The following is a 19,603-nucleotide window of genomic DNA, read 5'->3' on the forward strand; positions in this document are numbered from 1 at the left end:
GACAGTCCATGAGAGACAGTGATACAGAAACAGCGTAGAATGGTTTAGTCCACATGAGAATGTATGTTACTGTATGTCTATATATGATCCACATTTTGATAGGGAATGTATACAAAACTAAGTGTCAAAGATCGGAAGAGATTTTGAAAAGAAGAGCAGGAAGACTGCCACATGTACCGTGAATGTGGAAGCTGCTATTTCTGCTCCATTAACTAGGTTGTTCTTCCATAAAATATACTAACAACACAAGTTTCCTCATTGCAGTCCAAAACATGTTTGCATATCATGTTTCCTTCCTTAACTTATACCGTCTACATACAACATTAAATGATGGATGGTATTTGGTCCAGCAGCATGCATTTGCTGTAGATGATCGAATTTATTTGCTGACAGCAGAAAATCGTTGTCTTGGACTGCATAGGGTATTCTAACCTTCGGTGTGTGAGTGATTATACTTGACCCATGTACTTTTAAAATTACATGTATAATTACTAAGGTATTACTTCAATTTTCCTTTAAAAATGCAACATTTTGTTTGTGAATGCCAAACACAAACCAAGAGTTACTGTCATTTATTCTACCGAGCCTTGGGTTCTGACTGTAGTTTATCTGACTGGAGGAAAGCAGAGGTCCTTTATGGCCTCTGGGCCCTGAGTGTGATGTGTCTGACTGAGGACAGGAGGGCTGCAGTACTAACCTTGGGCCCAGAGAGTGCTGTACTGAGACAGAGCAGGGGACAGTGATGTACAGTACTGTATTTGCCTTCGACCTACACTCAGCTGATAGCTCCTTGTCAGTGTGACAGTGAGAGGTCACAGGAGACCAAAGACCATTTCATGAAGGGAAGGACAGAGGGAACTAAAAGGGCAGGGAACCAACAGCAAAAACAGTAATCCTTATACTGTATACAAAGTAAATTATACATTCATATCACTATGGAGGTATGGCATGTTGCTTATATACATTTATGGAGACACTGGGAGACATGGGTCGTTTTGTTTTCAGGTATTTTGCACCTTTCTTTAAACAACAGACAGAAGAATACAATTAACTCAATGAACATGCCACAAGGAATTTGGTCTAGGTATTTTGATTTTTTTTTTCCACCAGCTGTGCAAATGAAAACAAAGTACAATAACCAGCCGAGTGAGCTGAGCAATACCAATATAAAAAGCAACACTGGAGACGTTTTGAGTGATTTCTGAGGAAGGAACACAGAACATCCAGGGACATCAAGGAATGGAGAACGAATAGTGGTCCATAAAAGGAGAAAGTGGGGCAGGCACAGACAGGAAGTAGGGTTGTCTGAGACAAGAAGTACCTCCTGTTTGATGCCATCAGTTGGCAGTTCTTCACTCTGACATCATATCAGAAAGGAAGGCAAAAAGAAGAAGAAGAAGGGAGAAAAATGCATGTTTGAAGTACATATCATTCCAGTTGGAGTTGAGGCAGGTTTCAACTCTCGTCATAAAGAGCCCAGTGGGAAAACATCTTCACAATGATTTGGAACCACTGCTTAAACAAGTAGCCCTGACAGCTGGAGAAAGGAGAAGAGAAGGGCTGATGTCTTTTACAAGCCAAAGTGAGAGAAGCTGTGTAGCACTGTCACTCAACATACAGTATGTCACAAAAGAATGAGTGGTTTACAGTCTTCCAATACTACCATTACAACTGCACAACTGTGTACGATTCGATCCTTAGGTCTCTGAAACCGCACCATACCTTCAGCTCCTTCTTTTTGGTGGGCGTAGTGACGCTATCCTGGTTCTCATCGAGGTTCTGGTCTTGGCTCTGGTCCTGGTCTTGTCCCTGGCCCTGGTCCGGTTCCTGGGTTTGCTCCTCCTCGGCTGGGAGGCAGGGATGCTCGGTGGTGCTGCGCTGAGATATGCCATCCTGGTTCTCCCCGAGGGCAGAGGCTGAGCGGGAGAATTCTGCTGGTCAGAAACGTGAGAGGAAGAGCAGGGAATAGGATGGGGCAGGCCAGGGACAGGTGAGGGGGCTAAACACCGCAGGCAGTGGGGACACACTGTGAGATGATGGGAGCAGACAGCAAAAACCCCATGTTTTCTCCATGGTATTTCATGTTCCATACTGAACTCTACAAAGGCTGCTGAGAGAGATACGCTAACCATAACAACACTAATTTTAAACACGAATCTAGGTCTATAGGGCTGTCAACACATTAATATGTTAATGCATGTTATCAATCTATAATAAATGACATTATTTTATTCCATATAATTAATCAGAGTTCCCAATTCTAAGCATACATTGTTGCTACCAAGCCCCAGTGAATTTAGTACAGTTAGGTAATTAGATGCAGAGATATTTAATCGTGGGTGTCATCCTTGAAATATACCGCTGTTGTGGGAAACAGTGCCACAATGGGAGTAAGTGCTGTCATAGGGCTTACAGCTTTAAACTGTTACTATGAATTTCCGGCCAACAGGTTTGAAACCTCACAAGCTTCTATCCCCACAACTCACTTACCACTATGCTTATGCCGCTGCAAAGGCTCAAAGCCACCAGCATTTTATCATCTATCCTTAAATTGTGATCTGTTTTGATATACTTGCTTTTATTGTATTGTCAGGTGCGGGAGGGGGAGGGTGGGGGCTGTATAAGTTTAGAGAACCCTGATGTAGTGAATATGTGGGTTTTGAGTTTGCACTGGAAAACTTACTTTAAGTCTAAGAAAAAGCTGGCAGAAAAAAATATTAGACTTTGCATTTGGAATGAAAAGTAAAAGTGTCGATCACCCTGTGTCTGTATTCAGAAATATTTCACGTCAAGAGATAAAATGCATCCAAGTTGGCAAAGCCAGTTTTATTCCTTCTAGAAGCATACATTAGAAGTAGTTTTTGTGTAGTACTTACTTAAAAACTTTGAAAATGAAACGTCTTTATATACTTTTGTGTTTAAAAGTGTGATTAAAATTGTAATTAATTTCGGCCAGTTTTCTTTTCTAAGTAACAGTTTGACAGCCCTAAATTAAAGTAACATGGCTTAACTAAATTGGACAAATCAAACACAGTAGACTATTTAGCTAATATACTGTCAATAGAAATTAATCACACTTACTTCCCGCTGTAGTAGTCAAATCTTTTGAAAGTGAAATGTTGTTGACTCATTCATTGACAGACTGTTTAACTGATAAGCACTCACTGCCTCTGCTTCACACAGCACAGCACAATAAGCAACCACAGCTTGGAATTGGGTTAGTCGTTTTAGAGTGGCATTGAAAGGGTTGGTAAGTTAGGGTCTTTAAGGGCAGGGTGAAGATAGAGAAAGACAGAGAGACGGGTGCAGTTTGTTAGTGATACCAACCTCCATCCAGGCTGCGAGACAGCAGGTACCTCTTGCTGGCAGAGCGCTCGAAATGTGGAGCAGGACGATCAATTAGAGCACTGGCCTGCCGGGTCTGGGCCTGCGTCCTCCCGCTGTAGCGAAACTTGGAGCCCATCACCAAGAATCCTTTAGGAGGGGGCTCTGGGGAAACCAGCCTGAGGTAGGTGGGTAGGTGGGAGGGGACTGATCAAACAATGAGAAAGTCTCTGCCATACATCTTTCCATTTGGGCCAATTCAAAACAACTTAATGCTTTGGTCTAAGTGCACTCAACACACCCAGGGAGTGGATGAGCCAGTGATCAGTGAGGGAGCATTTCTGCCTTTCCTCCACATAAAACACAACCAACTCCATACTTGCACAGAAGCATTAAAACAAGCTGAAACTAGAAGAATGAACTGAGGAATGGACACTGTAACCAACTCCTCAAATAGATGGCAGTCACAAAATAAAACCTGGATGACTGAAATATCAGCCCATAAAACCAAGGGAAAACTCAGAGACTAGCAGTTTTCCACTTGTTATCCCTTAGTTTTTCAAGCAGCAGTTCAGTGAGGTGTGGGATGTAGTGCTGTGTCAGGGAGTTGTGAGGCGTATTAAACTAAATGCAGCAGTATACTATGTTGCACCAGGGGTGCCCTGTGCAGGAGTGTGTGACTGTGTCAGACAGTATTTGTGTGTGTGAGGGGAGGGTTTGGGGCTTGGGAAGGGGTGGGAATCTGCTATGTACTGAGGGATAAGGTAGAACAACCTACCTGAAGAAGGTGTGGTGCTCAATGCAGACCTTCCACAGCCTCTTGGCAGCTCTATGATTAGGCAGCTTGAAGCCGATGGTGCTCTCAAACTGCTCATACTGGTGTGGGAGAGGGCAGGTGGTTACTGCATTACCATCAATGCTACTGGTTTTTTGTTCATAAGCATAAATGGAATACCTCAAACATTGGCATTCAATGGCGATTAGGCATTTACAGTAAAGAAGCAAACAGAGACAGAGGTCTTCCTAAAATAAAATGGTATAAACCTCACTCAAGAAAATACATGGCTTTTTGCCTAATTTATTGAGACACTGCATGTATTCTTTTCCTACTGGCCAGACAGCCTGGCATCATAGTCCAAATGTCAATATTTGAAGTATTTTTAAGTAGATTGAAACTCTGATATATAATGCTTGGAGCTGTTGGTGTCACACAAGACATTCCCCCCAAAAAGGAATGAAAAAGGCAGGGACACAATGTTGCTGTTCTTTTTAGGTCAATGTAGATCAGTACAGGAATAAGTAACAGTATATTATCATAATTATTTTATTACTATTATATATTATCTTAGATTTTAATCTTAGATTTTAATATTTACACATAGGATTCTACCATTAATATTTTTATACAAAGAATTCAGCTGGCTTGAGGAGAATGAGATGTTGCATCAACTGAGATGATGTCGGGGGCATCTAATATTGACATATTGCACAACCCTAAATGTCACATATTGATGTTTCACTCCACCTGTAAAAATGTCAAACAATGATGCTGGGGCTATGTAATGTTAGGCATTCTGTTGAATTGGCTGATTTAAAAATATATAGGCTGTAAATTCACACACAGGACAACACATACAAGTAAGGTTTTTTTTACTCTATCATGTCTCAGTTCAATCGTCTAGACTAGAAAAAACATAGATCAGAATTATACAATTTTCAAATTTTATTTACACTATAATAAGCTTGTATTATAATCAATTAAAAATAATATTAAGTACTGATTAAAGTTATACATAATAGTTGATAATAAAGTTGTGCTTATTTTGCAGTCTTAATGACTACCTCAACACCAATTATGACTTTTATTTCAGTGTCCAAACCTGACACCAATGCTTAGCTCTATTCAAAACCATCTGCCTCTTGTCAGTCAAATATCTGCTTATGCAGATCCATCAACTGACACCAAACTGCTAATGAGAATTACTACTCACGGTCAATGAAAGTAATGGCTGAAAAACAATTATACGATGAAACGCTTGATTGACCCTTCTGAAAATGAAAGCAATTTCATCTGACACATCGACCGTACAGTGAAGTTGATTTCCTTTCTTGGCCATCACACTATTTGTTTACAGACATTACTCTTAAGTACCTCAAACTGTCAAGTTTATGAAATTAGACTCATTGTGCCCATGTGCTTTCAACTGAGCAAGCGAAGGCTTTCAATTCAAGAGCAAAACTAGCTGATACCAGACATACACTGAGTCTTCCAAACTGAGTAATACAACAAATCACTACAGCCAAGATCAACCTCGCACTGAGACTTAATTGCTGGTAATATGTTTTACAGTCCCACAAATTCCAGTCCTATGACTTCCAGACAGATTCCAGGACTGAAGAAAGCTGTGGGAAAACACACAGAGGGCAAACACAAGCATGGCATGTCTGTGCTTCTATATTTATACTTTTTTTTTAATCCTTGCATTCTGGGCACTCTGGCAGCTGTGTTCTTTAAAGGCTCTCTTTATGCTCCTCTTTCACAGGCGCTCTGTGCATTTCTATGTCTTGCTGAGCCAATGGAATGGGGCCTGTGGTGCAGGAACTGAGCACACTGAGCAGACAAGTGGCTCTGCGGAACTGCTAAAGTGGCTCAGCTCCCAGCTCCCTGCCAGCCTCAGCCAGCTCCAGATCCCACCCCAACAGTTCTAGCTCATTACCGCCCCAACGACCATCCCCTCCCACTTTCCAGTCTTCCCATCCCATACACCAGCTTCTCCACTCCCCAACAACTCCCACTTTCACCTGCCACTGCTTACCCACAAATTGGTCAAATAAAACCTTCACTCTTTTCCATATTTCCATTTGATCGCTACCCCACTGTACACTTACAATGGTCTTTCTTACTTGAGATCAACAGGGAGAGAGCAGCATGCAAGTATGCAGCATAAAAGAAACATTTGCTCTTTGCTTTTATCCACAGCAAGGCTCTGATTCAGTTAGTTACTAGCACATTCATCATTTGGCCCAAATGAACATGGACATATACCAGAGACTTAATTCTGAGAGAGGCTTTTAGCTGTTCAGTTCTGTAACATCTGATAACAGGATTTTCTGATGACAATCACACTCATTAGAGAGGACATCCTGACCCTTACCTCTCCTGGACGGATCTTGATGTAGAAGTTGCTCCTTTTGTAGGAGATCTTGAGGATTTTGGGCCAGGCAAAGCGGTTGATCCGCAGGCGGTCCCTGTATATCAGCAGCCCATTGGCACACACACCCAGCATGATGTCAATCCCTTCCGAGTCCTGCCTCAGAAAGGAACAAACCATCATGAGAGTAGAGTAGTGAAGCAGAGGGAGAACGGACAAAATGTAAATCAATAACAGGGCACCACAGAAGTTTAGCTGACTGGCCTTTTGATCACAAACACACACACACACACACACTCTCTGTCTCTCTCTCTCTCTCTCTCTCTCTCTCTCTCTCTGTCTCTCTCTGTCTCTCTCTGTCTCTCTCTCTCGCAGGTACTCAACATGTCGCAGGACATACCTTGGCATGATGGAGGTCTACCCCATACATGGACAGCTTCTTGGCATTCTCCAGGAAGTTAATTTCTGCCTCTGCAGGAGTCATTCCCCTGGACCAAATCATAAAATGATCACCTTCATAACTACAGGATTCACCTACTAACTGAAAATGTAGTTTGCTACAGACCCTTGCAGCAGGTGCCATATGCTGCACTGGTGTCCCAGATTGTTCATGTGAAACCAGCCTTAGGCCCCCATCCACTTCCTAGGCTAGGTGCCACCTGCTGGAGTAAAAACTGTTGCCAAGTCTGTACAGGTCACAAACCCCCTGACAGAGGCAGCATCAATAGTCTGGCACCAGTTTCATGTAGACAGCCATGACAGATGCTGGGAAAATGTGGTGGCATTTGTCAACATATGTGTGGTGTGCAGTGTGATACCACAAGACAGCGGGCTTATCACTGGCTCTGTCCAAGATAAAGTTTCCACTGTTACACAGTCACAATCGGGCATTAATACACTGAAATGCCATATAGAAATAAAGCCTTGAAAAAATAGAGCAGACTGCCCTCACTCAGAACTCCCCGCAGCCTGTCTTGAGGTGCGGCTGCTTTACCTGTAGTTACGATGCAGCTCCATCACCCTCTCCTCCAGTTCACGTGTCTGGTTAGGAGCAAAGCGAAAGTCACTGACATAGTCAGAGCCGTGTTCGTCGTGGTCGTAGTCTCCCAGCTCGGCCTGCACGGCGTAGGAGCCCAGGAGGGCGTGCGTGACAAAGGAGCACGGCAGACGGCCTGACAGGATGTCATCCCTTAGCTGTAGACACAGGTAATACCTGCCAAAGGGAAGGAGAAAGACATCAACTTCACAAAAGACAAAATCCAACTTGTCACACTATTAAGAAACAACAAGCAGCAATATCCACACGCGGAATCAGTCGTTACAATATTACTGTAGGTTCGTGCTGTGATGCAGCAGACAGGGGATGAAGAAAATTGAATGCTGTAAATAGAAGAAATACATGACTGAATGCTGAGCCCAGCCTGAGACACAGTAGAATCAGCTGGAGAAACAGCACATTGAAAGGGCTTTAGCAAACAGAGGATGGCTACAACAGACAATAATGATTTTTATAAACACAATAAAAACAAAACAGAGACCACAGTGGGCAAGGGTTAAATGGGGGTCTTCAGAGCACCTTGGGAGGTATCTATGCCACCCTCACCTACCTGGTGATGTCTTCTGTAAGCTGGGAGGGATCCGGAGGGTAGAACTTGACAGCAAAGGCAAAGTGCCAGGCGGTGGCTGGGGAATAGACAAAGAGATGAGATCTGACAGGACGCGTTTGACACGGTGGGTCTGCAGCCTGCTGACCAAATATGCTGTAAAAGTGTCTGCTGGTGGATTCATGTGTCCCCATGGGCCTCTCCAATATCAATAAAAAGCTCAAGGTCAGTGAGAGTGAAAAGGCTTGGCCATGAGTCATTGGTAGCTGTGTTCATTCTCTCCACTCTCACAGGGGACTGATGCTGCCTAATAAACACTGTCAACAATTACGGAAGAAAACACCAAGAGGTGTACGCCCCCAGGCAAACAGAAAAGTGCCCTTTGCTTTAAAGGGTCAATGGAAAACTTTCACAGGTGTTATTATAGCACTTCTATGAAGATGAAAGTATGAAAACCAGCTTACTGGGTAGTTATTTTCAGTATATCCAAAAAACTGTACTATACAATATTATCCTGCAATCCATTCTCTTTCAGAAAATTGTAAAACTCTATCCCCAGGTTCCACATCTGTCTTTACTGTGTGTTGTATGTGTGTGTCATCGGGGGGAGGGGCATACTCACTGCGCATCTGTTTCTTTATCTCCTTGGAGGGGTCAAGCCAATTCTGAAAGACAGGAGTGAGAATTCACATCAGGGCTGCATCACAAATCACATCATATGCTCTGTTACAAACTCACAGAGTGTCTCTAATTGCCAAAAGGATGTTCCAGAGATAGATTTTACCATATGGTTGAAATGAAAGAAAAGGCAGAAGTGAGTCTATGCAGAACTGTGCCTTCCCCACTGGGATCTTCAACAATGGGAGAAGACAGCATTTGTTGTTGTTACAGTGGCAGAGTCTCAGACTCTACCTGGACTGACCCAGCACACAATTGCTGCCCCCCCCCCCCCCCCCCCCCCCCCCCATCAGTGCTGTCGTAAATTGCTGTGCTTTTTAAATTGTGCTTTTAAATTTTGTCTCTTGTTGCCGCCTTTACCCTGACGCTCATTGTGCCGTTTGAAGTTGTTGAAGTTTGCCGTTCGAAAGTATATCGTACTAGTTGCCCTTTAGGCTGTAATTGTAAAAATCTGATAGTACTGCGTCCTCATACAGACCTTGCTCTCAGCTGAGAACTGTCTCATTGTGGAACTGTACACATCCTGTCCCCGTACTGTCGCTGTACCTACTGTATGCACTTTTGTAAGTCGCTTTGGATAAAAGCGTCTGCTAAATAAATAAATGTAAATGTAAATAAATGTACAGTGTAATGGTAATTTACCCATACTAAAGGCTAAGTTTGTGCAGTGACTTCATCCTCTGCAAGACACACTGTTTCCACAGTTCCACACCTCCAGGACATTGAACATGTGTGATCAGTTCCCTCCACCCCCTGCCCCAAATATCTATGAGGTCATACCCTCTTCTATGAAAATGACACGGCCAAAAAAAAAAAAAAAGCGTAACATATCACCCTGCAGTATCCCACTGACAATAACTTCAATTTGTTTAAACTAAATGACACAACCAAACATCTCATTTGTGCTAAAAGTGTTTTTGGCAGCCTGGGTCATGGCTGCCAGTGTCAAGTCAGGGGTGCAAAATCAGGAGAGAGATGAGGCAGGCGGAGGAGGGCTGTGCTTTGGTCCAGCTGTCCAGAGGCAGCCGAGCATGTCACTGTCCGTTTACACTAAATCACCCACAACCTGAACCGGGGATTGTGCTCTTCTGGTGCTTAATCAGTCTGCTCAAGAAATTAATGAGCTGAAACCACTAATTATCTGACTGAACCCACTTGATATTTGGCTAGGCCAAAGAGCAGCTCATTATTGGAATATGCTCCTTCCTTGGAGGCTCACTCCCTATGAAACTCTGACCCCTTGCATGTAACACGACAGGTTACGCCTGGAATGCTGGATTCCCATCCTGTGGCTCACCAGCAACATCACAGATGACTTCTCCTCTACAAGCAGTGGCTCATGCAAAGTTCACAATGCAATAACAGAATAAATGTTTCCACAAATGGAAAGAAAATAATATCTTCAGTATGAGACAGGAGGGAGAACTTGAAATTATATTTCTATCACGTCTGCTTTACTTAAGGTCACAGTAAACCCCAGAGGGTGCACTGGACTGTGCTAACAAGGTCCTGTACCTTTAAATGGGACATTCTGTGTGATCACAGCAAGTCCCTGCTCTCTGATGTTACTTGGTATGCTCCCAGAGACTGCTGCATTACTCACCCTGGCAGGACTGCATCTGTCTTCCTCTGTATCAAACATACTCTCACAGTTTCAAATTAATCAAATTCAGCCCATACAACACCCCTACTTGGGCAAAACATCAATGCCAACTGTTCCCTACTAGTCATTACCAGTTATGATGCCATCATATGTATGCTAAACGTGGTACATAGGCAGAGGCCAGTAACAACAAATGTCATTTATGACAGAAAAGATCACACCATGCTCTTATGAAGTCATAACCAAGCTGGAGTACTGGCAAGAGACAATCATACAAAGGCAAAGAGAGACAGATAGAGAGAAAGAGAAGAAGGAAGATGGGCAGCACACAATGAAGTAAATAAAGCTATATTCTGAACCTGAGTGTCATGGGTTTGATTCCCAGGTGTGCTGTTGAAATTATTTCAATCCAGTTTCTCTGGAAAAAAAATTAAAAAGGACTATCATTGGATTTTAGAATATTTAGGGTATAAAACTGTATATAGTGCAGTGGCCAAGCAGGCAGAGTTGGTGGGGTGTGCCTGAAATGCTGCCATCTCCTGGCCAAATATGTCCATAACCTGCTATCGGGGAAAGACATGCCAGCCACCTGGGGCCAACTAATCAGCAATAAGCCCCAGCACAAAATGTGATTTACAGTGATTTACTTTTGAGTGTTTCTTCCAGTTTAGAGAGTTTCCTCTTGTCTTCCCCTTAAAAATATCTCTTTTTCTTACTGTAAACTGTTTGGTTGGCTCTTGGGTTATTCTACTTTAAGTAAAACTCAAAGCCACACCCTGGGTTGTGTGACAACTGTCTTAGACAAGGGATAAGGATGTTACAGGCATACTGTTCAGTTAAAAGCTAAATCTCACCCATCAGTATAATTACCACAATTACCCCACCAGCCTACATTACTTCACTGAAATAAAGATTTGGGTGACAAAAATAGTAACATCCACTACAAAGGTATTTATAATAACAAGTTCTAAGTAGTTTCCAGAAAATCTGGCCTGATGTGCTGTAAGGCTACAGGCTGCATAGCTTGTTAAGTGCTCAATTTTTTTACACATACCATTGGACTATGAACCATATAATTCACTCACCTTCCATCTAGCCCTGCACTTTACTGAAAAAAATATTTCATTCATAACAAGGCTTCATGTTCGTGTCAACTTGTTTTTTTTATTTTCTTTGCCCACAGAGCTATGGTACACTCTGACAAATTGCAAGAAAGCAGCTATTTGACTGAAAAATTAAATGCATTATAAATTAACTGGAAAATAATAATCAAAAAATGATTCTGCCAAAAACACACCAAGGAATTAGTTGGAATGTATAGAGCCTCTTACTCTAAATAAAGTGCATAGGACAGAGAGAGAATTAAGTCCTCACCTTCTGGCTGTCAGCATCACAGAATGTCAAGCCAAAGTAGTCCTTCTCTAGTAGATTGAGGTGTTCACACACCATGTCCAGCAGGTTCTGTCCACGGGCGTGTTTCTGTGGAGACACAAAAAGACAAACAAAAGGTATTGTTGTAATGATGTGGAAATATGTGACTGCATTTTATTGAAATGAGTATTGGGAATCCTTGCAAATTAAAACAAAATGCATTTTATCAAAAACAAAAGTTGATTCTGATTAAATTCATAAATCGGCAGTAGCATCAATCAGTCAATATGAATAAGTACTAAATGGATATTACAAACTATAAAGGGGGCACACAACTAAAGTCACTTAAAATCTGTTTATGTATCATGTAACATTAAAGAAAAGAAGCACCTTTAAAATCACAATACAATGGTGTGAAATGTAAATGTCAATAGAATCATAATATTTTTTTGTACAGGCTGGTAACCTACAGAGGTGTGCTCAGAACCAAAAGCATGTGTTCACATAATGAGGTCTTCTTGCTTAATAGCAGGCATAAAGATGTGGTAAATTGTTTAGAAAGAGGATTTAAATAAGATGTGCCAATAGTACTACCCCTGTAGATGGACCCACAGTGAAATTACAGTATTAAATGCCACAATTAATGTCTATGAATGTTTTGAGGCAACAAAAGGTTATAAGACAGCAAGGAATTCATTAGGATGGAGAGGCTACTCAATCTGTTTCACATATCATGATATCAAAAAGGCCAAAAGGGTGCAGCTGTCAACACGGATCTTATTTATCGCAGCAATGCCCAGGTAGAGTCTCCAACGTGTGTCTATACCCTTCTGGGCAGATGGAGTCTAAGCAGCGAAACGCCTGCCTTCCAAGGAGGCCAGTTTCCGCAGCGACAAGGAGACAGCCGTTGCCAGGGAAACAGAAGTAGTGTGCTTCATCTCCTTTCTTTGCTCCTCAATTTCTCAAGGCCAGTTCATATGAAAACATGCCTCCTTCTCATTTTGGGTGGGGAAATGGTGTTTGCATCCCTCTGATACATCACAGTGACAGTGAAAGTGCCCTTAATCCTGCAGCTGTCCTATGAAAATGGCTCCCAATACAGTTCCTATGGACAGGGATGGACAGTAGAGAGGATTAATTCCTTATTGTAAAATCCGCTTCCAGCACATGTAGTTTAGACGTCACTTCTCCTTTACTTGGGCCAGGTTATTCAATTTCAATTCCAGTGCTGCAGATCACATGTTTTACACATGTCCTCCCCTGGAGAAATGCAATGCAGCTATGACATTCAGGCCTTTTTCGACATTGTGAGGGCAACACAAGCATGGAAACACTGAAAATTCTTGTCCCCAGTTAGAAAAGCCACTCTGGCTGGCTTGGAAACAGGAGGAAGAGATACGCCATAGTCAAACAAAGACAGAGACCATGCTGTTTCATACAAAGAGAGGAACAGGCAGACTCATTCACACTACAGTTGGGCAGGCATGGCTGGGCTGCACTTCAGAGGGCACCACCAGCATCTGGAACCATCCTTTTCCTGTTGGAAATCCAGGGGAAGCAGAGACACCCTGTCATGTCAGGAGTGAACTAATTAACCCCAGTATGTGACACTTACTCCCGTGGAAGGTGACACAAAGTACCACATGCTTTTGAGGGCTATCATTATCAGCTCTGTATGTACAGTATGAGTGGGAGTGAAGTGTACTGATAAGACACTGTAATTAAATTGAGACAAAAGTCATGGGAAATTGTTTGGTCAAGCCAGTTCAAAAATATGGCAGCATGTTTGTATGTTATGAATTTTGTAATAATATTAGAATGGTGTGAGTTTTTTTGCTTGTTAGTGTAAGAAACTTTTTGACCACTGCATTACGATGAGGGAAACAGTGTGAATAATATGCATGCAGTCACAGGAATCTGAGGGTCATATCTGTTTCACCATGATGCTGATCCTGAGAAAAAGGGATAGGTCCAATACAGAAAGCTATCAGGACTAAAGAATTGTTTAAGAAACATACTACAGTGTGCTGTAATGCTGCAATGTGAGCTACAAAGACATTATTATGACAGTGACAAAGGGATACAGATAGATAGATAGATAGATACACTATATGGACAAAAGTATTCGGATGCCTGATCATTACACCAACAGGGACTGTAATGACATTGTATTCAAATACATACACTTTAATATGGAGTTGGTCCCCCTTTTGCAGCTATAACAGCTTCTACTCTTTTTGGAAGGCTTTCCACAAGATTTTGGAGTGTTTCTGTGGGAATTTGAGCCCATTCATTCTGTAGAGCATTTATGAGGTCAGGCACTGATGTTGGACGAGAAGGCCTGGCTCGCAATCTCCGTTCCAGTTCATCCCAAAGGTGCTCGATGGGGTTGAGGTCAGGGCTCTGTGTGGGCCAGTCAAGTTCTTCCACACCGAACTCATCAAACCATGTCTTTATAGTCCTTGCTTTGTGCACTGGGGCACAGTCATGTTGGAATAGAAAAGGGCCTTCCCCAAACTGTTGCCACAAAGTTGGAAGCATAGCATTGTCCAAAATGTCTTGTCATGCTAAAGCATTAAGATTGCCCTTCACTGGAGATAAGAGGCCTAGCCCAAACCCTGAAAAACAGGTGTGGCAAAATACTTGTGTCCATATAGTGTAGATAGATACATAGATAGATAGATAGATAGATAGACAGATAGATAGAAACATAGAGGAATAGATACAGATTCACACACATACACACACACACATATACACTGTCCACGGTGGTATCCTCAATGTTTCTCATGATGACACAGCCAATCTATTTTCTCCATGGCTGCGGCTAGGTTGCATTATGTAATGAATATAGATTTCCCATCCCAACATTTTACTGCAGGATATTTCACTGAAAGCAGGGGATGTCCGATGATCCCTCAGAGCATATTTCTCTTTTGTCTCATAGTATATCTCTGAGATAGACCTGGGACACATGGGGTGCAGTCAGCCATGGTGGGGCCTGCTGAGCTCTGAGCGGGGGAGGAAACAAGTCAAAATATATTATCCCTGCTGGAGCAGAGTAGAGTACAGAGCAAAGCAGGGGATAGCAAAAGAGTCATGATGATAGCAGAGGGACATGCGCAGACACCCAAGAGGAGGTTAAAACAGAAGAACCACTCTTGGCTCTGTAGCAAGTAAGCGGGCTCAGGGGAACAGTATCTTAGTCATCACCCTGGTCTGAATCAGGATTCAGGGAATGAGACAGGACTACCATTTCCTGGGACTCTCCCTCAGACATCATGTGACGGCAAAGAAAATGTCACAGAGATTACTGTGTAAAGCTGCTGTTTAAAGGCTGTGACGTTGTAATAGGCTTCTGCAGCACTAACTGCCAAGCACGTGAAAACCGCAACAAAAATATTCAAGGCTGAGACCCCCAACCCCCCCTCAAAACACATAACATTAGTCTGTAATTTGTAACACGTGAGTGTATCACCTTTTCTCCACACAGTTGTACCTGGTGTCAGTTTACTTAGTTTACTAGTTTACTATGGCTCCATGTGCAGCATTGTGTTCATTAGATATGTAATAAATCGTACAAAAATAAGAACATAACAAGAATTCTGCAGAATCAGTATTATTATTTCAGTGCCAATGTCTGATTCTGGAAGAGGCTGAAACCTTTTCAGAGGCAAGCCCCATAGTGCTCACACAGCATGACACCCACGCTGTTTTACTCATTCCCTTTCTATCTGCATTATCTGCTCCCCGCAGCCCAACAACAGAGTACAAGAAAGAAACAGGCCTTGTGCAGCGGAAATTTGCCAGCAGCCACTGCAGCAGCACAGCCAAACACCAAAGGCATTCAAAAGAGGCTATCAGGTTGATATTACTGACAGGGTAGTGCCTTAGCCACCTCAATTTGTCACATGCAATGGCAAAATCCACTGCTATTTCTGAATAAGATTCAACATAACATACCTCAATGGCACCCTCATACTCTGAAGAGTCCAACAGAGTCACCTTGAAGGGGACAGTCTTTGGCCGTTTGGATGTTTTCTGGGGGGATTTGGGGGTCTTGCTGGGTGTGGTCTTCTCCGAAACATCATCCATGGTCCCGTGGTCATCCAGAAGTTTGGTGTCGTGATCCTTCAGGCAAAGGTGAAGATCAGGCGTGACTCAAATTCATGAATGACTGCTGGTCATGTGTGTTAACTTTAATTACAGGTACACAGAGGGGGTAATGTTCTGCATCAAACACTGATTTACACACATAAACATCTGCTAGGAGATAGAAATGAACAGACCAACAGCTGGTCAGCATATGGAGGAACAAACCGGAATTCTGAAATATCTGAAAAGTAAGAGCTTGCCTGTAAGGCTTATTAGGTTTATAAAATAACATAGACTAATTAAGGTAAATCCCTCTTTTGGCATGTTGGTAATGGTAGCACAGCTACATAGAGGCAATAACAGAAATTTAGAGGCATCTGGAAAGTGCACATTGATTAGAAAGCATGTATTTTCCTTTTTGAGAAAAAACAGCAAGGCAGGGCTGGAAGGTTGTAGTTGGCTGACTGGCACATAGCCACTTTTCTGCTTGATAAGCCACAACAGGCCAGTTTAGTTTATATTTTACTGACCCAGTTGGGTCAGTACACAACTTAGGCATTTGTGAACTGTCCCACCACATGAAACCATGGGCACAGTCATCTCAGAATCTACTTTTGCACTGTTATAATTGTTTGTGCAATCAGTACACCTGTTACAGTGGCATCCAAGCCTAATGCCAAAGACTGCAGATCAGGACACTACATTTACAGAGTTAGCCTATAACTTTTATGAACAGGATAACATATGTAGTTTATCTGAACAGGTTAATCAGTTGAGTACTAGATTTGGCTGAGGTTAACATGACATGATAGATAAATCCATTTATAAAATCACCCCCAGTGAAATCAGATATTATTTGTTCCTTGTTTCATTGACACTTGGGCTAGAAGGTAGTGAGGACAACTTTCACATGATAAAAAGATTCAATACTATGACTGTAAATAAAAATTGCAATGTTTTTTTTCATACCCCACTTCAAATTGAGTCAAACAATGCAACTGCTGTATCAAATAAAAAATCTCACACAACATTTGGTACTTGAAAGTAATACATGCTTATGTTACAATTAATTAGCCAGCATATCTACAAAGTCATGCCTACATCTGGCAAGTTTCTTTCTATCATTATAACATTAACAGAGTATCCAATCAGCAAGCAATGTACTATTCTGAGGGTGAAATTGCACAGTTTAGAAATTTGCCTGAGGTAGTTACCATTTTATTGCATGAGTTGCTAGTTTACAGTAGTACACACCAATTATAAATGTGATGGAACAGAAACACCTGAGTTTAAATCCCTGAATATATTATTATTCCCTTATTATCATCATCATCATCATCATCATCATCATCATTTTGCCTGTGTGACATTCTACCAGTTAGTTTGCTGTTTTGTTTTGATTTGATTTTTGGATACTCCTGGATCGTCCTCTCCCTATTTAAATTCCTAACTGCATCGTCCCCTTTTCACTAATCGATTATCTAATCTACTGCGACTATTAAATTTTGAATACATGGTGTGGTAACTGTAAATCCCGCTTTAATGCAAAAAAAAAAAAAAAAAACCCAGTATGTCACGTTTATCTCATGAGGCATATACCGTTAGCCAACCGATAGCAGCCTAGCCTATAGCTAAATATCGAGGTGACTCTCATTAGTTTGAGCCTTATGCTGCACAAATGTGGTTAGTCATAATTTCCGTTCATGGCTAAGTAAAAACTCAATTACTTGAAACTGCAGTTTCCGTGACTGTTAAAATTGTTCGTTTGTAACTACAGTAAAAACAACAGTATACTCACTGTGAAACGTTTGGTTAAAACTGCTGTTTTTTATTCCTTGACGGTTAAATGGAACTTTGTTAAATCAATCGCACGCACCACGCACACTAATAATATATAATGCATATATCATGGCTGCAAATTATTTGATAGAGTTTTTGAACTCATTGTGCTTACATTGTATTTTCATCAGGTAAAAAGTTCGGATTTTTACTCTAATGACATAAACTGCAGCCAGCAGTCTAGGACCTCAGGTGAGTCCCATTCTCTTCAGTAGCTTGCAATTTATCAAATATTTAACTGACAATCTAGCTTTTAAAGTTTGGTTTCATACTTATAATTTTTTAGATAGTCACTCATGTAGGAACAAAGCCTAGGTTGTTGTAACTAGCTAGTTCTAAGTTTTCCTCTCCGATTGTTATATTATAGTTAGCTAGCTAAAACATGCCAGAGAAACGTGCAGGGTAAAATCTGCGTCTTGTTGTTTTTATAAGGCGGATGTATGAAAAAGATATCATCATTTAAGTAGCTGGCTGGCTACCTAATACGCAGCCTTTGCGGTTTAATCAGCGAAGTAGCTGCCAGTTTTCTTAACAACTGCAACTTTGGCTTGCTGTATAGGCTACACTACACGGTGTATCGGTCCCATACAGATGACGTCTGCACAGAAATCATTTGAAATATCTTTGAAAAATATTTCAATGTTTACTACTATTGGACACGTGACCTACATGCATACTAGAAACCTTCAGTTTGAATGGTATGCAGTAGCAGGCATGGGCAAAAACATTACCAGTTTATGTTTTGCCTATGCCCGCAACTGCATACCATTCAAACTGAAAGGATCCAGTATGTAAGCCCATGTAGGTCATGTGTCCAAGATTTATAAACTTTGAAATGGGTCTATATGGGCATAAAATTTAAGCCATAAACAATAAACTATTTTTTCACCTTCTGGTGAGATTGTCCCTGCCATTTTAGGGACAAAAATTTCCCTACTGTAAGCTTCAGGAATGGAAGCAATATTTTTGTATAATGTATACTTTTAAAAGTTACTGTTATTAAAATGAAATGCATCTTTCATGGATTTCATTTTTTTCCCTTTGGCTAATTAGCTATCTACCATTGATTATGGCAACATATGATGTGATGTGACACATTTTAATACATTAAAATAAAATACCATGCAATCCAGCAGATACTATGAAGTTAAGTAATGCAATAGAAACTAAAATATATACAATGAAATTCTGTGAAATTCATAAACACAGTAAATAAATACTGTACACTGCCCCACAACTCAATATAATACATGCAACATTATGATGCAATGTGGCACATTTTGAGAGTGAGAGAGATCCCTCTTCGTGTCCCACCTGCTTGGCCATCTTGCCATCAGCAGCAGAGTCCTGCACCCCTGTGGCAGCCCCCCTCTGCTGGGGGGGCTCTTCTGCCGCGTTCTTAACCTCTGACTCTGGGCCAGTCTCTGTTGTCATGGTAACAGCTCACTATCCTAAAGAGGAAAGGAAAACACGGTTTAAGAAATCTGGAAAAGAAAAAAGAGCAACACCACAGACTGTTTTCAAAGCAACATTGTTTTTTAAAAGCACAGGTGATGTCCCCAATCAGGGTGACTGCCATCTGTGTCCCCTTCTAAAACTAGTTTTCTTGTGTTCTTCCTGAAACTCTTGAGATGTTTTGACACTTTTATGAATGGGGCCCCCACACAGTCAAGTTGACAGGGAATAAGGCCAGCCTCCCGACTGGAAGGAATTCATTACGAAACTGGAGATCCAGTAAAAGTGTCAAAGGTTAAATCAACTCCTTAAAGAGCATTACACATGCTCAGGTTATTTTATGCTGTTATCAGGCTATCAAAAAAGATAGAAAGACAGACAACTGCATTTACAACTCAGAGTATGATTAGAAACCCCATGGCTAGAAAATGTTACAATTTTTTTTTTTGCAAATGTCCAAAAAGCCCGGTTGTTCTATAGCC

The 19,603-nt window shown here is 41.6% G+C and overlaps 1 protein-coding gene across 10 annotated transcripts in view; it reads right to left on the minus strand.

Moving 5' to 3' along the window:
- The window catches only part of LOC118779803 (band 4.1-like protein 1), a 74,787-nt gene that overhangs the window by 18,912 nt on the left and 36,272 nt on the right, over positions 1 to 19,603 (minus strand). For 5 of the 10 annotated variants that reach the window (XM_036532073.1, XM_036532070.1, XM_036532077.1 and 2 more), the window contains exons 2-13: positions 18,981 to 19,117; positions 15,696 to 15,863; positions 11,736 to 11,840; positions 8,703 to 8,745; positions 8,084 to 8,159; positions 7,471 to 7,689; positions 6,877 to 6,964; positions 6,480 to 6,632; positions 4,103 to 4,200; positions 3,328 to 3,503; positions 1,723 to 1,931; positions 1,322 to 1,357 (exon numbers count right to left, since the gene is read on the minus strand). In XM_036532073.1, coding sequence (XP_036387966.1) covers positions 1,322 to 1,357; positions 1,723 to 1,931; positions 3,328 to 3,503; positions 4,103 to 4,200; positions 6,480 to 6,632; positions 6,877 to 6,964; positions 7,471 to 7,689; positions 8,084 to 8,159; positions 8,703 to 8,745; positions 11,736 to 11,840; positions 15,696 to 15,863; positions 18,981 to 19,100 — 1,491 coding nt within the window. In that variant the 5' untranslated portion in view covers positions 19,101 to 19,117. The remainder of the gene's footprint in view (positions 1 to 1,321; positions 1,358 to 1,722; positions 1,932 to 3,327; positions 3,504 to 4,102; positions 4,201 to 6,479; positions 6,633 to 6,876; positions 6,965 to 7,470; positions 7,690 to 8,083; positions 8,160 to 8,702; positions 8,746 to 11,735; positions 11,841 to 15,695; positions 15,864 to 18,980; positions 19,118 to 19,603) is intronic. The other 5 variants (XM_036532075.1, XM_036532072.1, XM_036532076.1 and 2 more) reach the window with 3 other exon arrangements.

This window comes from Megalops cyprinoides, chromosome 6, assembly GCF_013368585.1.
Source record: "Megalops cyprinoides isolate fMegCyp1 chromosome 6, fMegCyp1.pri, whole genome shotgun sequence".
NCBI lineage: Eukaryota > Metazoa > Chordata > Actinopteri > Elopiformes > Megalopidae > Megalops > Megalops cyprinoides.